This window comes from Emys orbicularis, chromosome 8 (genome assembly GCF_028017835.1).
Source record: "Emys orbicularis isolate rEmyOrb1 chromosome 8, rEmyOrb1.hap1, whole genome shotgun sequence".
NCBI classification, from domain to species: domain Eukaryota; kingdom Metazoa; phylum Chordata; order Testudines; family Emydidae; genus Emys; species Emys orbicularis.
In genome coordinates this window covers 18081810-18106069 of record NC_088690.1, presented here as the reverse complement: position 1 = coordinate 18106069, position 24260 = coordinate 18081810, and the positions used below count along the sequence as shown (strand labels likewise).

Genomic DNA, 24260 nt, shown 5'->3' with positions numbered 1-24260 from the left:
AATTAAACACAGTTTTTTTCTACCCTAAAGCTGTTATTTTTCTGAGATGGGAACAAAAGTGTTTTAACAGAGAAGAATTGCATTTCAGACTAGACTCTCCTTTTGCAGCAAAATGACTATAATAAAAGCCCTTGTTTACATCAGCTTTTCAGAATATGATGGGTTAAAATATTCACTTGAAGTCGTTTCTATATTGGGGGGCTATCAAGTGTAATGTGACTATACAATAAAGTTTTCATTTATATGGCACCTCTCCTCTTGCACAGATTGCATCCCCATCCCATACTGCTGCTTCTCCTTTGTCTCCCGGGGCCATCTCCATGGCCACAAAATGCCAAACGTCTCCCAATATGCCCTCACCTGATGTGACCTCTGCTTCTGTATATAAAAAGTCAGGAATGAGTGGTTAAAACTGTGTAATATTGATATGACATCATAAGGATTTGCCCAGCTGAAGAGAAACTCTGATTGCCATAGAGGTATTACGCTGATTGCCACAGAGGTTGTGTGCTGCAGTAACTCTCTTCCCAGGTAGATGCTCAAAGGAGGCTTCCTTCATGTCCAGAAGTATGGTGGCTGCAATGTCAGGCATTCAAGGTTAAACAGAGAGGGCCCCTTGAGGCTTCAGTGGGGATGCACAGGATCTCCATATTGCAAAACAGAGTGGATGTAGGTTAGATGCCTAATGTACCATTGATAGCATTTTGTAACTAACATTTATCTGAAAAACTGTCTTTACTGGCAGTAATGGGCTCAGTTCATCTTAATGTGGCAAAAGGTTAGCAGTAGGGTAGCCCAAGGTTTCCTACTAGGACAGGGGTTGTTTAAAATAATAAACTGGAAATAAAGGATGCAAAGATGATATAAAATTATTAAATCTGCAGATGATACAAAATTATTTAGGCTACTCAAAACAATGGAGAAGATTGAGTAATTCAGAGGTATATAGGAAAGCTAGATGAATGAGCACCAAATCAAAATTCAGTGTTAATATATACAAGATAATGCAAACTGGAAGAATGAATTAGATCAACTCATAAAAATTGCAGTATTATAAACTAACAGTAATTGCTCAGAAAAAAACCCTGTGTATCACTGTGGGTAGTTCAGTGAAAACTTCAGCTCAGTCTGCAAAGGCGGTCAAAAAAAAAAAAAAAGCAAACAAAATGTTAGAATGCATAAGGACTGAGATAGAAAGCACTACTTAAAATATGAGGCTATTCTATAAAACAATGTTCCATCATCTGAAATTATGTCCATTTCTAGTCGCCCTGTTAAAAAAGGAATTACAGAAAGAGAAGGGGTCCATATCCAGATAGTGAAAATGATGAGCGGCATGGAAAGGCTTTCGTATAAAGATAGATTAAAAGATTGGGACTGTTTAATTTAAGAAGATGAAGAAGAGGGGACAGGATAGAATGTTATTGGGAAGGTAAATTGAGCGTTCTTATTTATCCTTTCCTATAAAACAAGAACAAGAGGACAGTCAATGAAATTGAAAGGCGGCATATTTAAAACTGAAAAGGATTTTTTTTTCTTACCCCGCACATAATTAACCTGTGGAATTTAACCTCACCAACAGCTGCGGGCAAAGAACTTAGAAATAAATAAATAAATAGACATTAATATGCATAATGAGAATATTCATAAAAAGCTACACAGAGGAAAATATAGGGACATAAACCCGTATGTGTCTGTCATAAACCAACCACTGATTGCCTGGAGTTAGGAAGAAACTTCTCCTATGGGCAGGTTGCTACATAACTGACCATTAGGCATTTTGATACTCACCCATCCTCCTTTTTTCATGGTTATTGTCTCTGTAGACTTGTGACAACAAGGATGCTCCCCATAAGAAAGTATCCTTGTCTGAAAAACATTTAGAATCATGTAAATATATAAATATTAACTAGTTGATAGTACACGTTATTCTACCCACTGCTGAAATGTAGCCGCTTCTCTATAAATATGGGGGAGGCAGGGAGCAGCAAAAGTGTCTTACCGCCACCTTTGTGCCCTCCTGATCTTGGGCTACTTGAGGGCTGAAGAGGCCCCATACATAACTTAGACTTAGTACTTTCTCCTTAGACTTTTGTGTAGCAGCCCTGCCCCCAAAACAACCCTCCTGCTCCCAGCCTTGCCCCGGTAATAATAATAATAATAATTAATGGAGATATCCCATCTCCTAGAACTGGAAGGGACCTTGAAAGGTCATCGAGTCCAGCCCCCTGCCTTCACTAGCAGGACCAAGTACTGATTTTGCCCCAGATCCCCAAGTGGCCCCCTCAAGGATTGAACTCACAACCCTGGGTTTAGCAGGCCAATGCTCAAACCACTGAGCTATCCCTCCCCCCTAGGAGCATAGGTACAGCTCCTATGCCAGTGCATGCAAGACGTTCCTGCACTGGGGAATTCTCCCTTGGCTGGGTCATGGGCTTTCAGGGTATGTCTATACTGCAGCTGGGAGCGAGACTCACAGCCCTGGTAGACCGACTTGAGGGGCTTGAGCTAGCGTGCTCAAAAGAGTCATGTGGACGTTGAAGCTCTGGTGGAGACTCAAACTAGCCACCTGAGCTCAAGTCTAGGGGATTGGGTGGGCTTGAGCTTGGGTGACTAGCTCGAGTCTCTGCTGGAGCCACAATGTCCATACAGCTGTTTTTAGCACGCTACCACGAGTCTGTCTGCCTTGGCTGGGAGGTTCACACCCAGGTGCAGTGTAAACGTATCTCTGGAGCCCTTTACACTGCTCTGGAGTCAGGGTGAGGTGAGGTTCTTTCCCCAGAAGAACATTTGTGCACAGCAACGTTGAACAACATTCAGGATAAAAAGTAAGGAATACTATATTCATTTGAAACTGCAGGGAAATTTAGGTAAGCAAAATACAGATAATCAAGTTGAAATCAGCTAGAACACTACGTAAAGTATCAGAGGATCTTTAATGAGCACAAATGGGGAGGACTGTGATTTTACATTTTATCCATGGTGTCAAAACTGTGTAATATTCATATAGCCCTGTAATTATTTTTTCTATCATTAATGTATGGTGCTTAACTGAAGAAATTATAAACACGATTAGTAAACTAATGTGTGAAATTGAAGAAATGTTCTGAGTAATACACAGAAAAAACACAGATTATAGATATTGAGTTTTGTGGTGTACAGTACATTGTAGTGACAGGAGAGAAGCCTGCTTCCTATTTTGTGAGCTGTTTTTATATTTGTGAAAGTGTGGATTAACAAAGTTAACTTTCTAAACTAAATGTAACAAAACAACAAAAATGACAAAAAGTACCTTTGGTTTTTATTCTGCTTTTCTGCGAAGGTTTCTTTCTGAAAGCTCTTGTTTCCAAGGAGAGGAAAAAGTTGTGAAATACCTACATGTGGTATTTTTAATGGCTTAAAAATTGAATATGAGAAACTTTTTCAGTAAAATATCTATGGGGGAAAAAATGGCCTTAGCCAAAATGTCCCTTTCTCTTCACTATTCCAGCACCTGTTGTGCACCAGTCCATTTCCATCTTTTATGCCAGCAATGTGTACAGTAGAGATATCTTGCCTGGTGACTTGAGGTCCTTTGGTATGAAAGCTGCTAGATAGAAGGGAAATATTATGCAAATCTTGAAGCTGGACCTTCCAGTTGGTTCAGTGTTTCATTCTTATGGCCCCTTGTTCAATTACTGGGTCAGCTGGTTACTTATTTTACTTTGAAGTTGTCAATATATGATTGTGTGTTGACTGTTACACATGTTGCTTAATACTTAAAATTCAGTCAGAGGTAAAAACTGGTGGTCGCAGTACCATTTGAAAGTGTCTAGGGGCTTTATATCACCCCTAAGGATACAAGGGTGAAATCCTGGCTTTAGTGAAGTGGGAGGCTTTCTTTTTAGTGTTGTTTGAGTTTGATGGTGTCTTTGTGTGTTTCCTTTTTGACCTAGTCATTACTGATGTTACTTGAAGCTGCTAATTCTTCCTTAGTAAGATGTAAATCATCATCAGAACTTAGGTCCTTGATGTACAGGCAGATTCCTAATTTCTTGTGTAGCGGTAATGCAGTGTAGCTCAATTTTTTCAGGGTTACAGTTTAACATCTGATCCAGGAAGCAAAATGTATACAGTAGAACCTCCATTCCCAAGCTGTTTGTAACTCTGAGATTCTACTGTACCAGTGACTTCCAGTCAATGTGTTTTCTTCTAACACTTGCAAAAATATTGACCACTAGTTTGGTACACAACTCCCTTTAGGTTCGTAATCACATGACTTTAAACTAGAGACTTAATTTTGGTTTTAATTGACCTCTGCTGTCTTAACACTGATTTTTCTTTTGTTTTTAGGAAATCAAACACTTGATAAAAATGGCTAAAAATAAGCTAAATCTTTAGTGGAACAAAAAGTCTAAAAATTCTGACCATGATTTTTAACCATAACGAATCCTGGTGAGAAAGGAAAGTGCATGCCATAGTAACATCAAATTAACTTATTTTTCCCAATAGAATTAACTTTTAGACTACCTGCTCAAAAGAGCACTTGGCACTCAGTTTAGGCAACTATATCTCTAGGTACCTTGCAAGTTGGACTTGTGTATGAAAGCTGAGAGGTTGACATCTAACAGCTTAATTTGCATGTTTAAGTGCTGTCTGTGTGTACATTTGGGGATGTTCGTAAACGGGGACACTGAAAATTGGGAATCTCTTTGAAAATACGGTTACAACTTGGCCTATACTGCTTGATTAAACATTAGCAAATTGGGCCATTTTAAGACACTGTACGCTGACTGGTTCTGGGAGCAATGTGTAGTCCGCCTTAACAGGAAGTGTGGAGGCTGTAATTGTGAAGCATTGAGAATGGAAATTGGAGGGAGGGATTGGAATTGTCAGGGTTACATAAGGGGTATGGAAGGACCTCCCTATGAACCAACATTTATTTATTCTTTTTTTTTAAACTTTGTTTAGCCACATGACGCAACACCTTTGAAGACCAGAAAGAAAAATTTAAGCTCATATTCACCAACAACAGGAACATGCCAAATCACTGCATTTTCATCTCCCACAAGTCATAATGTACAAAAGCTCGGAAATGGTCTATCAAATGGTTAGTTGAACATTCTCTTTTACTTATTGCAAAAAATTTCTTGTTATTGGTTAAATCAGGGTCTTGATTTAGTAATTTATGTCTCATCTGGTATGTCTGATTTCTTTTTTCTCTTAAGGAGTTTTGAATTTTATGGTGAAATCCAACATTTTTAGTGATCTTATCATATAAATGTAAGCTTTTGAGGTAATTATGATGACCGTCCTGTAGAAGGCTTTTCTTTTCTTTGTTCAATATAGAACCACTAGCATGTGTGGGGGCAACTCCATTCCTTCCTGGAATTAAACCAACTTTTGCCAACAATGAAATTTTGCCCAACCTCTCTCTCCAACTCCCAGCTTTCATTTAAAGTGACAGTGTGTACTACTTTTCTGAATTAAAGGGAGCATATATTTTGGAGTTGCTGCATATTACCTGAGAATGTTATAAAAGAAATCATGTTTTAATAATTTGGAAGGCAATGTAATCTAGTGGTTAGAATAGAGGAGCTATATTCCCAGTTCTACCACTGAGCGTGGGCAAGTCATTTAACCTTTTCTGTATGTCAGTTTAACTGTCAGTAAAATGCGTGTAGTATGTGCTTCTCTTGTGGGGGTTTTGAGTCTTTATGAATACTTGAAAGGTGCTTTGGTATCCTCTGATCAAAGATGATATAGAAGTCAGGGTGGATTTGAAGTCAGGAAGACTCGATTTAATCATGGATTTCTACATAAAAGTGCATTCTTGTTAGTTGTTATAACCTTAATACATATTCTTCACAACTCAGAGATAGATGAGACCCAAACTGGGTCTCTTTTACGGCCTGCTGCCATTATAGGTTTTCCCTTCTAGTGAGAGAATGGTATGGTAGATCTCAAATCAAAGAAGGCTACCCTCAGAAAGACCTCAAGACTTCTGGAATATGCTGCTCAAACAGTTTCACTTTTGTTTCTACTGCCTGTCCCTCCCTTCTCACATTTATCTCCAGACTTCTTCTCCTTGTCCAGATCTATTCCGCCCCCAACAATCTTCTATTCATTGAACTTCTTTGAAACTTTACACTTTTAGATAGAGGTAAGGGATTGACTCTGTCTACACAAATTTGCAGAGAGACAATAGGGTTGAGGTCTGTTGTTTCTCACCTCTATATATTTATTTATTTAAAAACATTTTTGCTGTTAACAAACGTTATCTCTGGAGACACAAATCCACAGTTTGAGAACTGCAAAACTAAGCATCTCTGATGGTATCTTCTAGACTGAGCACTGAATCCCATTGGGTAGATAGAAAGATTAACCTAAATAATCTATACAGAAGCCCCTGGAACCCCATAAGATTGGGTTCCTAATCCATGAACTATTGGAACTCATTTACAAAACTTTTCTTAAATATTACATGAATATATTGTCTCATACTCTAGAATTAGAATTTGTAATCCCTATTCCATGATGAGATATCTTTGAGCTATAATGTATCTTAATTAAAACTATTTTTAGATTTTTCCTCAAAAAACATTTTATCAAAAAATCCAATTTAAATAAAAACAAATCTGATTTTTTTTATTTAAAAAAAAATCATTGATTTTTATCCACCCTGATAGAAGTACAGTTAATTAACTCTACTCCTGTGCTTTCTTTCATGTATCTGCTGGCTAGGTAAGTGGTGTAGGGTTTTGGTTTTGTGGAATATTGGTCCACCTTTTGTGGGGAGTAGGGGCTGTATAGTTTGGATGGCCTCCACCTTAGGGGACTGGCAGACTAGAGTATTCAGAAGAGTGTTAAACTAATAACAAAAGGGAAGGGTAAAAAAGAGAGAAGATGTGAGCACTCAGCAAAAAATTGAGATGCTCAGAACGAAATCAAGAAGGCTTAGGACATGAAGAGAAGAAATTCTTGAATTGCCTATGCTAAGAGCAACGCTAGGAGCCTGGTAACAACAAGAGGACCTGGAATTGCTCATTTACTAGCATAAATTTGATCTAGTTGGTATTTCTGAAACCTGGTGGGATTATTTGCATGAATGGAAAGTTAAAATCAATTATTATCACCCATTTAGGAAGGATCAAGTAGGCAAAAGGGGAAGGGGAGTGGCACTGTATGTCCGAAATGACATTACCTGTTTCTGAGTCACTGATAACTTGCAAGAAAATGATCTTGACTGCTTATGGATCAATTCCCTAACAGATCATGTACAAGATGGGATATTAGTTGATGTCTGCTACCAACTATCAGATCACACTAGGGAATAGGATGATCACCTCCTTATGCACTTATCTATAGTGTATAGGGGAAAAAACTGTGTGATCATAGGGGACTTGAATTTGAGTGACATATTTTGGAAGTCTCATGCTGCAATTACTAAAACATCCTTGGAATTTCTAAACATTATAGATGTTTCTTAACTCTAAAAGTGTTGCGGCCAACATGGGGGAATTCTTTATTAGACCTTTTTCAGAGTAGCAGCCGTGTTAGTCTGTATCCGCAAAAAGAACAGGAGTACTTGTGGCACCTTAGAGACTAACAAATTTATTAGAACATAAGCTTTCGTGGGCTACAACCCACTTCTTCGGATGCATATAGAGTGAAACATATATTGAGGAGATATATATACACACACATACAGAGAGCATGAACAGGTGGGAGTTGTCTTACCAACTCTGAGAGGCCAATTAAGTAAGAGAAAAAAATCTTTTGAAGTGATAATCAAGATGGCTCAGTACAGACAGTTTGATAAGAAGCAAGTGTGAAAATACTTACAAGGGGAGATAGATTCAATGTTTGTAATGGCTCAGCCATTCCCAGTCTTTATTTAATCCTGTGTTGATTGTGTCTAGTTTGCATATCAATTTCAGCTCAGCAGTCTCTCGTTGGAGTCTGTTTTTGAAGTTTTTCTGTTTTAAGATAGCCACCCGCAGGTCTGTCATAGAATGGCCAGACAGGTTAAAGTGTTCTCCCACTGGTTTTTGAGTATTATGATTCCTGATGTCAGATTTGTGTCCATTAATTCTTTTGCGTAGAGACTGTCCGGTTTGGCCAATGTACATGGCAGAGGGGCATTGCTGGCACATGATGGCATATATCACATTGGTAGGTGTGCAGGTGAACGAGCCCCTGATGGTATGAGACCTTGTTAGTTTGATGGGAACTGATCGCAGAACTAAAACTTAATGATAGCTTAGGTACGAGTGATCATGACTTGATAACATTTAAGATGTGCATGCAGAATACAATCCAGACTGGTAATTTCTATACTTGGTGCTTTAATAGGACCAATTTCACAAAGCTGAAAACAATTATGAGCCTGGTCAGCTAGGAGAGAGGATTTAATCAGAAAAAATTTGTATGATACTTGGGAATCATTTCAGAACACCCTATTCGATGCCTAAAAAGCCACAATCCCACAATGGAGGAAGAAGGCTGTGCTGGTTTAAAAAAACAACCTGGTTTAGAGCGGAAGTGAAGACAGTTGTAAAATATAAAACAACAAATTGAAGAAAGGGAAAGTTGATAGTAATGAATATAAATCAGAAGTTAGTAATTGTAGAAAATTGCTAAGGAAAGAAAAGGGATACAAGGAAAAACTTATGGCGAGCAGAGTTAAGGACAATAAGGAGTTTTTAAAATACACCTCTACCCCGATATAATGCTGTCCTTGGGAGCCAAAAAATCTTACTGTGTTATAGGTGAAACCGCGTTATATAGAACTTTCTTTGATCCGCCGGAGCGCGCAGCCCCGCCCCCCCCCCCCGAGCGCTGCTTTACCGCGTTATATCCGAATTCGTGTTATATCGGGTCGTGTTATATCGGGATAGAGGTGTATATTAGAAACAAAGAGAATGGCATTGGTCCATTATTAGATGCAAATGGTAGAATTAACAATAATAATGCAGAAAAGGCAGAAGTTTTCAATCAATATTTCTGTTCTGTATTTGTAGTCTCATCATATGGTGATATAATACTCTTACCATTCCACTAGTATCTCTGGAGGATGTTAAACAGAAGCTACTAAAGTTAGACATTTTTAAATCAGCAGGTCCCGATAACATGCATCCAAGAGTTTTTAAAGAGCTGGCTGAGGAGCTCACTGGACCATTAATGTTGATTTTCAATAAGTCTTGGAGCACTGAGGAAGTTCCAGAAGACTGGAAAAAAGCTAATGTTGTGCCAATTTTTAAAAAGGATAAACAGAATGACCCGCATAATTATAGGCCTGTCAGCCTGACGTTGATTTGAGGAAGATAATGGAGCAGCTGATATGAGACTTGATTAAGAAAAAATTAAAGGAGATTAATGTAATTTATGCAAATCAACATGGGTTTATGGAAAATAGTTCCTGTCAAACTAACTAGATATCTTTTTTTGATGAGATTACAAGTTTGGTCGATAAAGGTAATACTGTTGATATAATATACTTAGACCTCTGTAAAGCGTTTGACTTGATACCATGTGACATTTTGATTCAAAAACTAGAATGATATAAAATTAATATGGCACACACTAAATGGATTAAAAACTGGCAAACTGATAGGTCTCAAAATGTAATTGTAAATGGGGGGTCATCAAGTGGATGTGTTTCCAGTGGGGTCCTGCAGGGATCGGTTCTTGGCCCTATGCTATTTATCGTCGTTAAAAGAAAATCATCACGGATAAAGTTTGCAGATGACACAAAATTGGGAGAGTGGTAAATAATGAAGAGGACAGGTCACTTATTCAGAGCGATCTGGATCACCCGGTAAACTGGACAAAAGCAAACTATATGCGTTTTAACACTGCTAAAAGTAAATGTATACATCTAGGAGCAAAGAATGTAGACCATCCTTACAAGATGGGAGACGCTATTCTGGGGAGCAGTGACTCAAAAAAGATTTGGCCGTTGTGGTGGATAATCAGCTGAACATGAGTTCCCAGCGTGACGCTGTGGCCAAAAAAGCTAATGTGATCCTGGGATGCATAAACAGGAATCTTGAGGAGAAGAAGAGAGATTATTTTACCTCAGTATCTGATACTGGTTTGGCATGATTTGTTCTTGGTAAATCCATGCTGGTTGCTAGTGATTACCCCTTCATCCTCCAGGTATTCACAAACTGAATGTTTTATACACTGCTCTAGTAGCTTCCCAGGTATCGAAGTCAGGCTGACTGGTCTATAGTTCCCCAGCTCCTCCTTTTCCCCTTTTTTAAAAGATGGAGACTACATTAGCCCTTCAGTCTTCCGGGACCTCTCCTCTCATCCATGAGTTTGCAAATATTATTGCCAGTAGCTCAGAAATTTCTTCAGCTAATTCCTTCAGTACCCTTAGGTGAATAACATCTGACTCTGCTGATTTGAATTCATTCAAATTGATCAGAAGATCTGACGTATTCTGTACTTATCCTGATCTGCATCTCTTCCTCTTTATTGTCTATGGTAACTTCGCTAGTCATCCGATCACATGTTCTTTTTGGCAGAAGACTGAAGCAAAGTAGGCATTAGGAAGGCAGAGCTGCTTATCTTCCATTATCAGCTCACCTTCTCTGTTGAGCAGTGGATGCACACCATCCTTGATCTTTCTTTTTTGTCTGACATATTTGAAGAACCCCTTCTTGTTGTTTTGACAGTGAGGGCAATTAGCCATAAGAGGGTTAGCAGAGACTGCAAGGGTCATCTAGTCTAACCCTCCCTGGATTCTCCATCACTGACAATTGTTAAATCAAGATTGGATGTTTTTCTTAAAGATCTGCTCTAGGAATTATTTGAGGAAGTTCTATGGCCTGTGCTATACAGGAAGTCAGACTAGATGATCACAACGGTCCCTTCTGGCCTTGGAATCTATGAATCTATTAATGTTTGTCATTGTTTCCATAGTCATATTAATTAACTGTGTTTTAATTATGCTAATACAGTACCCAAAGATCATTAGCTCTCAGAACAGTTGTCTTTACTTTATATTTTGAGTATATAAGTATTACCAATTAGCCCTAGAAGATATAGCCATTCACTTCCAAGATCCTTGTAGAGTTAAAAACTCTTGTAGTATATTTTCAGAAGGCCAATCTCTTTTTTGTGGTTACAAGTCTTCTTACTAGTTCCTCTAAATGTTTTTGGTAGCAAATCAGACAGAAGCACAATTACTCTATTTCGACCAAGTTTATTTCCCTTTATGTGCTGCCATTAGTATGGAGAAGTGTTTGAGTCCTCCTCACCAAAATATCAGGCAGGCAGAAGCCAGTCCAGTTGCTTGATTTTTGTGTCCAGGTCTTCCTCAGCTTGCTGCTGGGCATCCCCAGTTGTCCTCCTGTCTTAACGGAAGCAGCTAAAGCTGGTGTCTTTGTGATGAAGTACCATCTTTCTTTAAAGCCTCAGTGGAACTCCACAACAACATGGAACAGGAAATTAAAGAAAATGTCCTCCCAGAAAAAGCCAGAGGAGGGCAAAAAAATATTCTTTTTGCAGCCTTCATCAGCTGAATCCCTCCTACCCATCTTGCCCTCCCACTCCTCACAAGCTTGTGCTGAATTCAGGTCTAAGCAATGGCAGGAGCAGCTCCTAACTGGGTGACCATGCTCTGGCTTTCTCCACTCAGTGGTAGTGGCTCGAGAACTGGAAGGGTGATAACCCTCCCATCCCTATTTTCATACCCACAGGTTCTTCACACTCTACCCATCAGTCTGGCATTGATCCAAAGACCTTCCTGAAAATAACTGTGAGCAGCATGAGTCAGGAAGCCTTTATTGTCCTCCCTATATTCAACAGAGGAGCAGGTGGAGTGCTTAATTCCTTCCGCTCAATGAGTGAATTCATCTCTCAGTTGGCTGTGCAGGTCTCACAATATGAGGGTCTACTTCAGGACCCCTCTACCTCTACAAAACTACAAATGCCATCTGCAGATTGGGGGTGTGGAGCCCAGTATTCATCAGTCTGTACAAGGAACTCTGTCCCCGTGGGAATAAAAGCTCCATATCCACATGTACTGAATTGTCGTGCTTGAAGCAAAGTGTCTGTGCAGAGCCCTCTCTTTGTGGGAGAGTGATCTCATTACTGGGAGGTCTTCAACAAAGCAGTGCCAGGTTTACAATGGCTCCAGTGGCTCCATGGAGCCGGGCCCATCCTCAGAAGAGGCCCCGGCCTGCTCCGCTTGCACTGCACCCTGAGACCCCACTGGCTCCCCCTGCCCACCACTTGCTTCTCTCGGCCTGCCCACCAGCTGGCCAAGGGCTCCTCTCTGCCCAACCCCCCTGCTCCTCTCTGCCCCCTGGCAGGACCCCAGTGCACCTCTGGCTCCAGGCCTGTGGGGCCCCGCCAGTCTCCCTGGAGCTGAGCAGCCTGGGACTGGTGCAGAAGCCTGGCCAGTCTCAGCCAGGTGGCGGGGGAGACAGTGTAGGGGGCTTGGCTGGGCCCCTCCAGGCAAGTGCGTCTTGAAGGAGCCTGGCTGATTGCACTGCTCCTGAAGGGACAGAGCGATTCCCGGCCCCAGGACCAGCCCTGGTCGCGCTGCTGGCTCAGCCCAGCAGACACAGTCACCTCCCAGCAGGGCCGGTGAGTGTGGCCGGGAGGCAGGGCCTGGGGAAGTGGGTCTGTGGGGAGTCTGGGGAGGGGTGCTGGGCTGTGAGGGGGCAGGGAAGATGTGTGTGTTGGGGCAATAGGGAGTGGGGGGTTCTGTGTGGGGTGCTGGGCAGTTGTGGTGGGGCTGTGGGCAGGAGGGTGCTGGGCAGGGTGCTGTGCCTGGGGGAGGTCTGGGAGGACACTGGGCATAGTGGGTCCGGGGGGGCTCTGGTCACAGGGAGTCGAGGGGGGGGTGTTGGGTGGGGGGCTCTGTGGCGTGGCATGGGCCTGCTCCCTGAGGGGAAGGGACATGTTGGCATCACAGGGCCACTGTGCATCTGGCAACTGCCTGTTTGTAAATAGTGTCCTCACACTGGGCTGGGCGGAGCGGGGCCACCCCTGCCATGCCATGCCCCTGGCTGGCCCCTTGCTCTGGGGACTGACTTCTGCACCATGCTCCATTGCCTCAGTGGGGGCCCACAAATATGTTTGGCAGCAGGCCCACAACAGGTTAATCTGGCCCTGCCTCCATTAGCTGACTACTTCATGTGGAGATGCAGCTCCCTAGTTTTCAGATACAGAGAGCCAATACCTAGACCCCCAGGCCACAGGATAACTTGTCCATGTCCTAGGAAAGGGATGTAGCTTATGCCTTCATTCCCCACCCTTGACATGGTGGGTTTTGAAGAAAACAAAAAGGGATCAGTACCTTTCATAGCTTGAGTGGCCAAGGTGGGCCTATTTCACAGACCTCTAGCTGTCCTGAGGTCTAGGCCTCCACTTACTAGAACTAAAGGCCGCCGACATTAGGAGCCCTGCCCTTCACCTTGACCTTTATCCTCCTTAACTTCATGAACATTCCCTCCTGTCAAAACTAAGTCAGGGACCTCAGCATCTCAATTCCTGAAAAGATACTTCTCTGCTTATTATGGGGTCCCACAAAATCTCCACTATCCCTTCCATTCTGCAGTTCTTCCAGAATTCCTTTGAAAAATATCTGCTAGCCCTGTAAAATACAGGTCACTCTCGCAGGGGTTTATAGGAGGTTTCCCTGTGGAGTTCTTCTCCATTGTAACCCAGTTGGTTCCTCAAGGCAGTTACCTTGTCCCTTTGTTAACTACTTGATTCTCCTTGAAGCCTAAAACTAGTGCTAAATGCTCTCTGCTTGGACCCTTTTGAAGCCACCCTCACTATTCTTCTCTTTCTCTTCCCTATGGTGGAAAGTAGCCTTTCTAGTGGCCAGCACTTGGCCCAGAGAGTTGGGGCCTTGGTTTGTAATTTCCATGTTAGAGCTAAGTGGAAATCTTTTCTCATCCCGTGAAAGTTTTTGAGATTTCAAAAATGTTTCTCATTCCCATTCATCAGGATGAAACTGAGACCTTCTGAAATTTCACCAAAAAATGAAGCACAGACACCCCCCCTGAATCGCCAGTAGCCCAGGTGGTAGACCCAGGTTCAAGCTACTGCTTCAAATCAAGCAAAGGATGTCCCACAGCCCAGATGAGTACCCTAACCACCGGGCTATTGGCAATTATAGTGTGGGTCTCTCTCTCTCTCTCTCTCTCTTTTTTGAGACCAGAAATCCCATCCTGGACCTGAGAAATTTTGTATGTTTTAGCTGATATGTAAAAGGAGCCGTAACTAACTTTTTCTGCATTCATATACCTACAAAATGGTGTCAAATACTGACTGCTGCATTCCATCCTTTCAACCGACTGCTTCTCCTTCTCCCTAGACATTTTACATTTATTTTAAATGTTTTAGGATTTTACTAGGCCTTTGATTGGCAAGTTTTCAGAGGGGTCCTTCCAAAGCAGCTCTTGGGAGGTCTACTCACCCCAACCGGCTCTGTCTGGTGTTCTTTACCCACTTCCTTCTGTCAGTTTCTTCCTTCTTGCCACTTTATGGCGAAGCTAGATTGGGCTTGACTAGTTACTCCTTCTCTCCCTGAATGTGGTCATTGCTAGTCAGATTCGTTTGTCTATAATGGCAGTAGTCATTTCATGGAAAAGCAGATTTCTCATACCTTGGTAATTGTTTTCCATGATGTGGCAGTACTGGTATGTACACCAACCTAGTCAGGAATCAGGCTCGGGCAAAATGACTAGATAATCAGGGTAGTGTATACCAGGCGTAGGCAACCTATGGCACGTGTGCCAAAGGCGGCACGCGAGCTGATTTTCAGTGGCACTCAGACTGCCCGGGTCCTGGTCACCGGTCTGGGGGGCTCTGCATTTTAATTTAATTTTAAATGAAGCTTCTTAAACATTTTTAAAACCTTATTTACTTTACGTACAACAATAGTTTAGTTATATATTATAGACTTATAGAAAGAGACCTTCTAAAAACGTTAAAATGTATTACTGGCACGTGATACCTTAAATTAGAGTGAATAAATGAAGACTCGGCACACCACTTCTGAAAGGTTGCCGACCCCTGGTGTATACTAACCATAATTGTGCTCCAGCTTTGGTGTTCTTAACATGGGAAACTTACCTGCACCCTGGGAGGAAAAGGAAATGGGATAGAAATCCTGTGTCCTAGTGGCTACATCTTGATAGACTGGTAGATGAGGAGGACTCATCTGTTTCCAGTGTTGCTGTGTCTTAGAAAGCAACGAACAAAGAGGAATTTGTTCTTGTGAGCACAGAAATGCAGTTGCAGATTTTGTGGGTGGCTGCATATAATGAAGCTGTGCCTCAGCCTTGTTGAATATATACCCCAGAAGGTAAATACATTAATTTTATACCTGATGTTAGCATTATATTCAGCTTTAGCATCTTTCAAAAATTCAACAGGCTGGGGCTTTTAAAATACGCAATATTATTGACTAGCCCATTGTGTATGCATTTACGTTTTTGAACAGCTCTTTCATTTGGATGTCGACAAATACCTTCATCAATTCATACATAAATGTGTCTGTATGTACTGCAGGTGTTAAACAATTTTCTGCAGAGCTGCACAACTCTAGGTGTGCATTATATGTCCTTTTTTTATAAAAAGGAAAAAATGCCTTGAGGACTAAAATGCTTGTGTATTGAGATGTCAATGGGAAAGGTGAGCCTGTACTGTATTTCCATACTGAAATTAAATATGGACATAAGGGAACATTCTTTTGGCTCATAAAAAGACTGATCACATGTTCACAGCTGACATTTAGATGGATAATTATTCAGTAATGGAGCACTAACTACCTTTTTCTACATTCATATAGCTACAAAATGGTGGCAAAGACTGACTGCTGCATCACATCCTTTCAACAGACTGCTTCTCTCTCCCTAAAGACATTTTAAATTTTATTTTAAATGTTTTAGGATTTTACTAAGTAATGTAAGAATACAACAATAGAGAATTGTATTACAAAATGTATTTTATTAGCTTTAAAGACTTTCCTATTTACACCGTACAAAGTACAAGAAGTTCTATATATAAATGCTGTCTGAGAACACAGTAAATATTGTTTTTTCTTTGATTAAGAGTGACTGAGTAAAGCCCTCAAGAAGTCTAAATGCCTAGAGCATGGTACAGTTGGTTAAAAGTATACTGTATTTTTCAGAATCTAAACACCCTGATGTAAGTACACATTTATGATGTCCAGAATTCATTGTTGCAATGCTCTGGTGGGCTCCCTGATAACTTACATGTGCATTGGCAGACTACCTTGAAGTGCATGGCCCATTTATTACATTCTAAATAAATGATATGATCCCTTCTTCAGTTCCTCTTCCTTAATGGCTAGTATATTTTTAAGATTCATTTTTAAATTAATTTACTAATTTTCAAATGCACTTAAGGTTCAGCTCTTCTACGTCACTGGTCCAGTGGTAATTTCAGTCTCATAACTGATGGCCAATTTGCTACAAGTACTTAAATTTAAATTTTAAATAACTTGGGGATAGGGCCCTCAGCTATTGTAGTGGAACAACTTAAACTTTTATAGCACTTTGTCATGCTGAGGAATCTCAAAACGCTTTACAAAATATTAAAATTAAAACTTAATCCATCCTACAGAGCTAATACTTACATGCAATAATTTAAAAGCCAGTGAAAAGAAGTGAAAGTACTTAACATTTAGACTGAATCAAGGGGAAGGTGGGGCCATTTCTAATGTCAAAAAGGTGATATATAATAGCTAAGGGTGAAATCCACCCCAGTGCAGTAGGCCTGCACTGGTACCTATGCACCTCTTAAACCCCACATTAAGGGCCCACAGCTTGCTGTAAGCCCTCTGCTCTAGAATGTATTCCACCTTACAGAGGCAATGAGACACTGTAATATATTTTGGGAATGAAGGTGTGTATGTTGAGATAGGGGTAGGTATTTTAAGAACTAAGTGAAAATGCTTCTTTATGAAATTGTTTTGGTAAAAATAATACTGATTTTTAGTATTTTTGGAAATAGAAGAACTAGGCATTGTATTTGATCTGGTCTGTTGACCTGTAAGTGCTGTGGACACTAAAATTGACTGACATATTACAGGTGCTTCTAAGGCATCCATTGACATAACCAAGTTTAAAAAAACCCGCTATCCTATATTGGAGAACAGTACCATGCATCACCCTTGCATCATCTCCTCTTAATGAATGGCCATTGCGGAGAAACTAAATGAATTCTTTGCATCGGTCTTCACTGTTGAGGATGTGAGGGAGATTCCCAAACCTGAGCCATTCTTTTTGGGTGACAGATCTGAGGAACTGTCCCAAATTGAGGTGTCATTAGAGGAGGTTTTGGAACAAATTGATAAACTAAACAGTAATAAGTCTCCAGGACCTGATGGTATTCACCCAAGAGTTCTGAAGGAACTCAAATGTGAAATTGCAGGACTACTAACTGTCATCTGTAACCTATCATTTAAATCAGCTTCTGTACCAAATGACTGGGGGATAGCTAATGTGATGCCAATTTTTAAAAAGGGCTCCAGAGGTGACCCTGGCAACTACAGGCCAGCAAACCTCACTTTAGTACCAGGCAAATTGGTTGAAACTATCGTAAAGAACAAAATTGTCAGACACATAGATGAACATAATTTTTTGGGAAATAGTCAATAGTCCTTAAAAGGAAATCATGCCTCACCAATCTACTAGAATTCTTTGAGGGGGTCAACAAGCATGCGGACAAAGGAGATCCAGTGGATATAGTGTATTTAGATTTTCAGAAAGCTTTTGATAAGGTCCCTCACCAAGGCTCTTAAGCAAAATAAGCAGTCATGGGATAAGAGGGAAGGTTCTCTCATGGATTGGTACTGGTTAAAAGATAGGAAACAAAGGGTAGGAATAAATGGTCAGTTTTCAGAATGGAGAGAGGTAAATAGTGGTGTCCCCCAGGGGTCTGTACTGGGCCCAGTCCTATTTAACATATTCATAAATGATCTGGAAAAAGGGATAAACAGTGAGGTGGCAAAATTTGCAGATGATACAAAACTACTCAAGATAGTTAAGTTCCAGGCAGATTGCGAAGAGCTACAAAAGGATCTCACAAAACTGCGTGACTGGGCAACAAAATGGCAGATGAAATTTAATGTTGATAAATGCAAAGTAATGCACATTGGAAAACATAATCCTAACTATACATATACAATGATAGGTCTAAATTAGCTGTTACCACTCAAGAAAGAGATCTTGGAGTCATTGTGGATAGTTCTTGAAATCATCCACTCAGTGTGCACCGGCAGTCAAAAAAAGTGAACAGAATGTTGAGAATCATCAAGAAAGGGATAACCAATAAGACAGAAAATATCATATTGTCTCTATATAAATCCATGGTACGTCCACACTTTGAATACTGCATGCAGATGTGATCGCCCTATCTCAAAAAGATATATTGGAATTGGAAAACGTTCAGAAAAGGGCAACAAAAATGATTAGGGGTATAGAACGGCTTCCGTATGAGGAGAGATTAATAAGACAGGGACTTTTCAGTTTGGAAAAGAGGCGACTAAGGGGGGATATGATAGACGTCTATAAAATCATGAGTGGTATAGAGAAAGTAAATAAGAAAGTGTTATTTACTCCTTCTCATAATACACGAACAAGGGGCCACCAAATGAAATTAATAGGTAGCAGATTTAAAACAAACACAAGAAAGTATTTTTTCACACAACGCACTGTCAACCTCTGGAACTCCTTGCCAGAGGGTGTTGTGAAGGCCAATACTATAATGGGGTTCAAATGGAAGCTAGATAGATTCATGGAAGATAGGGCCATCTCAATGGCTATTAGCCAGGATGGGCAAGAATGGTGTCCCTAACTTCTGTTTGCCAGAAGCTGGGATTGGGTGACAGGCATGGATCACTTGATGATAACCTGTCTGTTCATTCCCTTTGGGGCACCTGCCATTGGCCACTGTCAGAGGACAGGATACTGGGCTTGATGGACCTTTGGTCTGACCCAGTATGGCCGTTCTTATGTTCTTAATGGCAGATCCAAGGGATAATTTAATCATGACTGCTTATTTTGCTTAATTCCAACTGATTTGGAAAAGAAAGTCCAATAATTAGGAGAGAACCTAAACAAGGAGAAATCTTACATTGCACCCAAAAGTGACAAGGATTGGCTTTGATGGATATTTGTTGGGAGCAAATTCCAGAGTCAAGGGTTCACAATTGAGAAGGCACTACTCTGTACAATGCCTTCAAGTTCAGCCTTTGGGACAGACCACTGAAGTATTCCACTAGTCTGCAAGTATAGTAATGGGACACAGAGGGAGAGTTGGTCTCTGATTAAGCCATTGTGATGTGTAACTTAGAAGCTGCCTGTGTAGGCTGTATGGAGCAGAGTACCACTATCATGAGTTACAACTCATGATAGTTGGCTCACTGCCAGAAGGCTTTTACTCTGAGGGGTTTATATATATATATATTTATAATATCTCTGGTATAATCTGTAGTCCCCTGAATGGACTTGTTATATTCAACAAGAAAAAACTCTTTGCTCTTGGGCCACAAGTCACTATAGACTTATTATCCTCCCTTTCCCTCCCCTACCCCCCAGAAGAAAAAAAAAAAGCAGTCAAATAGAAAAAGAGAAGAGAGGATTTGAGTCTGTAAATAGAAGCTCTGAATTTGTACATGAAGCAAAACCTATTAAAGTCATATGGATTTTTCCAGAACTTAAATCTAGCTTAAATTTTCTTATATTTTTATTAGGGCTATCGACTAATTGCAGTTAACTCACGCGATTAACTTAAAAAAATTAAACATGATTAAAAAAATTAATCACGATTAATCGCAGTTTTAATCGCACTGATAAACAATAAAATACCATTTGAAATTTATTAAATATTTTGGATGTTTTTCTATATTTTCATATATATTGTATTCTGCATGGTAATTGAAATCAAAGTGTATATTATTTTTTATTATAAATATTTGAACTGTAAATAATATTTGTCAATTCAGCTCATACAAGTACTGTAGTGCAATCTCTTTGTCGTGAAAGTGCAACTTACAAATGTAGATTTTTTTCGTTACGTAACTGCACTCAAAAACAAAACAATGTAAAACTTCAGAGCCTACAAGTCCACTCAGTCCTACTTCTTGTTCAGCCAATTGCTAAGATAAACAAGTTTCTTACATTTACAGGAGATAATGCTGCCCTCTTCTTATTTACAATGTCACCAGAAAGTGAGAACAGGCATTTGGATGGCACTTTTGTAGCCGACATTGCAAGGTATTTACGTGCCAGATATGCTAAAGATCTGTATGTCCCATCATGCTTCGGCCACCATTCCAGAGGACATGCTTCCATGCCGATGACGCTCATTAAAAAAATAACGTGTTAATTAAATTTGTGACTGAACTCCCTGGGGGAGAATTGTATGTCCCCTGCTCTGTTTTACCTACATTCTGCCATATATTTCATGTTATAGCAGTCTCGGATGGTGACCCAGCACATGTTGTTGTTTGATTTATGAACACGGTCACTGCAGATTTGACAAAACGTGAAGAAAGTACCAATGTGAGATTTCTAAAGATAGCTACAGCACTCGACACAAGGTTTAAGAATCTGAAATGCCTTCCAAAATCTGGAGGGACGAGGTGTGGAGCATGCTGTCAGAAGTCTTAAAAGAGCAACACTCTGATGTGGAAACTACAGAACCCGAACCACCAAAACAGAAAATCAACCTTGAGCTGGTGGCATCTGACTCAGATGATGAAAATGAACATGCGTCGGTCCGCTCTGCTTTGGATCGTTATCGAGCAGAACCCGTCATCAGCATGGACACACGTCCTCTGGAATGGTGGATGAAGCATGAACGGATATATGAACCTTTAGCACATCTGGCACGTAAATATCTTACGACACTGGCTACAGCAGTGCCATGAGAATGCCTGTTCTCACTTTCAGGTGACATTGTAGACAAGAAGATGGCAGCATTATCTCCTGCAAATGTAAAAAAACTTGTTTGTCTGAGTGATTGGCTGAACAAAAAGTATTTTTGAATGCAGTTCTTTTTGTGTGCATAATTCTACATTTATAAGATCAACTTTCATGATAAGAGATTGCACTACAGTACTTGTATTAGGTGAATTGAAAAATCCTATTTTTTGTTTTTTTGTACAGTGCAAATACTTGTAATCAAAAATAAATATAAAGGGAGCACTGTACACTTCGTATTCTGTGTTGTAATTGAAATCAATATATTTGAAAAATCCAAAAATATTTAAATAAATAGTATTCTATTATTGTTTTACAGTGCGATTAATCGCAATTAATTTTTTTAATCGCTTGACAGTCCTAATTTTTATGGCTTTTTCTTCTTCTCTGTCAGATCCTTCCTTAAAACTTGATCCTTCCACTTAGTCTTCTATCACTAGTATCCTTTCCAGGGCTGTCTGCTGCCACTCTCACACTAATCCTTTTATAATCTGTGTTGTATCAATCTGGCTTACATGATAAGATCCTTTGAGCAGGGCCTTTTTTCTTGCACATATGTAAAATGCTATGTACTTCTAAGGCACTATGTAAATAACAAAACTAAATCTCTGAACTAAAAGTTAATTTTGTGGTTCATAGTGATGATAGTCACTAATATGGTTGAAGATATGATAAAAAACTAGGTCTCACTTTTTATCCTTTTGTAAATGTGCTTTAAGCCATATTTATATTTTAAATAATGTATTCACTGTCTGAGCAGTCAGGTCAGCTGACATAACAACGTGAATGGCGAGGAAGAGAGATCTCTGTTGCCATTTAGTACAGTTTTTCTATGGGAGCACCATCCCCCCCGTCATCTGTCAGAGGACAATCAGAAGCGAAGACATTATTTTATCTGGATAGAATTTCATTTTTGTAGGGACTCTGACTCAAAGACAACACTGTATTGGGTCTGGTTGTTTGAGAGCTTTCTGGCTTTGAGAACTTTTGATCCTCATGCAATTATTTCTTTGTTATGAAAGCATCATGGTGGGTTTCTATAAAATCTTCAGAATAAATCATTGGTGAGGGGGAGAGAATAATCATACAGCTCCTCGCTTGCTGTGCACCTGAAGTGCATGGAAGTGAAATTTAAACACAGTAAAGATGGACTGTATATTTTGCCATCCCTGTAATAAAATTTCACGGGAAATACCTTCATACAGTGATTCCTGGGGCTCAGGCTAGTGTAGTATCTTGGCTCTCTGAGCTCTGGTCAAGTGTAGGTAGTCTCTTGGTCTATCCAAGGCCGTGATCAAGTGTCTTGATGTTTTTGGGCTTTTGGCCTCGAGATGAAAACCTTGTCTTTGCTTCTGGGACCTTGAAGTGAAAAAATTTCCTTAGAAAGCCAATATAGAAATTGATATATGGTGTAAGGTGTGTACCTAATTTTGTTCAAATGTAACTTTTTTCCTAAAGTGGTATTGGTAGAGATATTGTGAATATACACTGAAAGGAACTTTACATAGAATATTTGATTAAGGTTGGCTTTTTGTCCCTTACTATAAGTATACTGTATGTTTCTTGACATTTATATATGGCTATCAGAATAGCTCCAGCAGATACGGATCAAGAAGCAGTAGATTTAGTTTAGTACTACAATCGCTTTCTAAATTCATGTCCATTTGATTATTCAGTTGAAAAACGTTTTTCCAGTTAAATTGATCTGAATATACACTAATCTAAAGCTCTTGATCTATAATTGCTCAGCTGACATCACTGTAGGCCATACAGATTTCTTACCCAAAAGGCAGTTTCTTTTCTTTGCGCCACATTTGAATTCCAGTTTAATTAGCAAAGCCATAGCAGTGGAGTTTTGTGGTGATTCCCTCCCTCATCCCATTTTCTGACAGAAACATGCAAATATTCTAACAATCTATACATGGAAATACAGAAATATGACTTGTTCACACCCTGTCATATGACAGGCACTTGGCTAGAATACTGTAATATCAATGTACTATGTCAGAGCATTTGGAAAGAAGTTGCAGTCTCCTTTTAGTTGCATACAAGATGGGGTTCAGGGTACAGGCCTATGCTTTCTGCTTGTTAAAGGAGGTGGAGGTTTTACTTCTCAGTCATAGCAATGCTTTATTTCTCCGACATGCTGCATTTTGAAAAATATTCTTAAACAAGATGTTCAACAGTTTTTGATCTTCTAATTTCTGACAGAATCTTACCAAATTCCAGTCACTGATACTGTAGTTCCAAATTGTCTACATCTAAAAGCTACAGAAGCCACTGAGGCGACAAATTAAAAAAAAAAAAAGTTTGTGTGTTCATGGGACAGTCATCCTTGTTTCATAAGCAAGCTGTTTTTAAGAGATTTCTCTGTGGTGAGGATGCATGCTAACACCTCTTTTTTTCCCTACTGCTTCAAACTATATACAATACACCTGTTTCATTTTTATCTGTATTTTTGTTTCTTTCTTTAATATGGACTACTTAGGAGACAGAGATGAGCTGAATGACTCAGAAGTCAGTTTATCCAGAAGAGGGCAATCTCAAACAGAAGAGTATGATAAGTAAGTGTGTACCAGTCTGTGGTGATAAAATGTCATCATTTTCAGTGATGGAGGGAAGTGACTATTTCCTTAGAGAAATAAAACTTAGAATGATTGTTCTTTTATACTTGAGATTATACAGGGTGGGATTTTCCAAAGCAGCTAAGGGAGTTGGACACCCAACTCTGATTTTTCCATGGGATTTGGTAACCTAACTCCCGTACCCATTATTAGACATCCCACCCATAATGGCAGTATTGTAATTAAGGTACACAAAGGAATGTGTTTTGTTTTTCCAAACTGTTTCACATGTGCAAGCTCTTTAGATTTTGCTGGAAGCATTGCTTGTGGCAAAGATGCATTGCCAAATTCTAGTGGTTGATTTTGATACCTCTCATCACAATGGGTCATGATTCTGACTTCAAATGTATATTTGTTTTGCTAAAACATTCCCATAAGAATCTTGTTTTTCTTGCTACAAACTGTCTTTAGTACATAAGCCTTCTGACAGTGATGGACATACTTTAGTACATAAGCCTTCTGACAGTGATGGACATACTTTAGTACCTAAACCTTCAGACAGTGATGGACATTTATAGGCCTCAATTCAGAAAAGCACTTAAGCAGGTACATCAAGTTAGGTGGCTGCTCAGGTGCTTTGCTAAACGGGGATGGACATAAGGAGTGCATAAGGAAGGAATGCTTAAGTGTTTTGCTGAATAGGAGTCAGAGTTGGTAAAATATATTATAGGTG

The 24260-nt window shown here is 39.9% G+C and overlaps 1 protein-coding gene across 1 annotated transcript in view; it reads left to right on the top strand.

Moving 5' to 3' along the window:
- ITGB3BP (integrin subunit beta 3 binding protein) overlaps nucleotides 1–24260 on the top strand; it is a 49536-nt gene that overhangs the window by 6873 nt on the left and 18403 nt on the right. The window contains exons 3-4 of the mRNA XM_065409770.1: nucleotides 4951–5089; nucleotides 23452–23527. Coding sequence (XP_065265842.1) covers nucleotides 4951–5089; nucleotides 23452–23527 — 215 coding nt within the window. The remainder of the gene's footprint in view (nucleotides 1–4950; nucleotides 5090–23451; nucleotides 23528–24260) is intronic.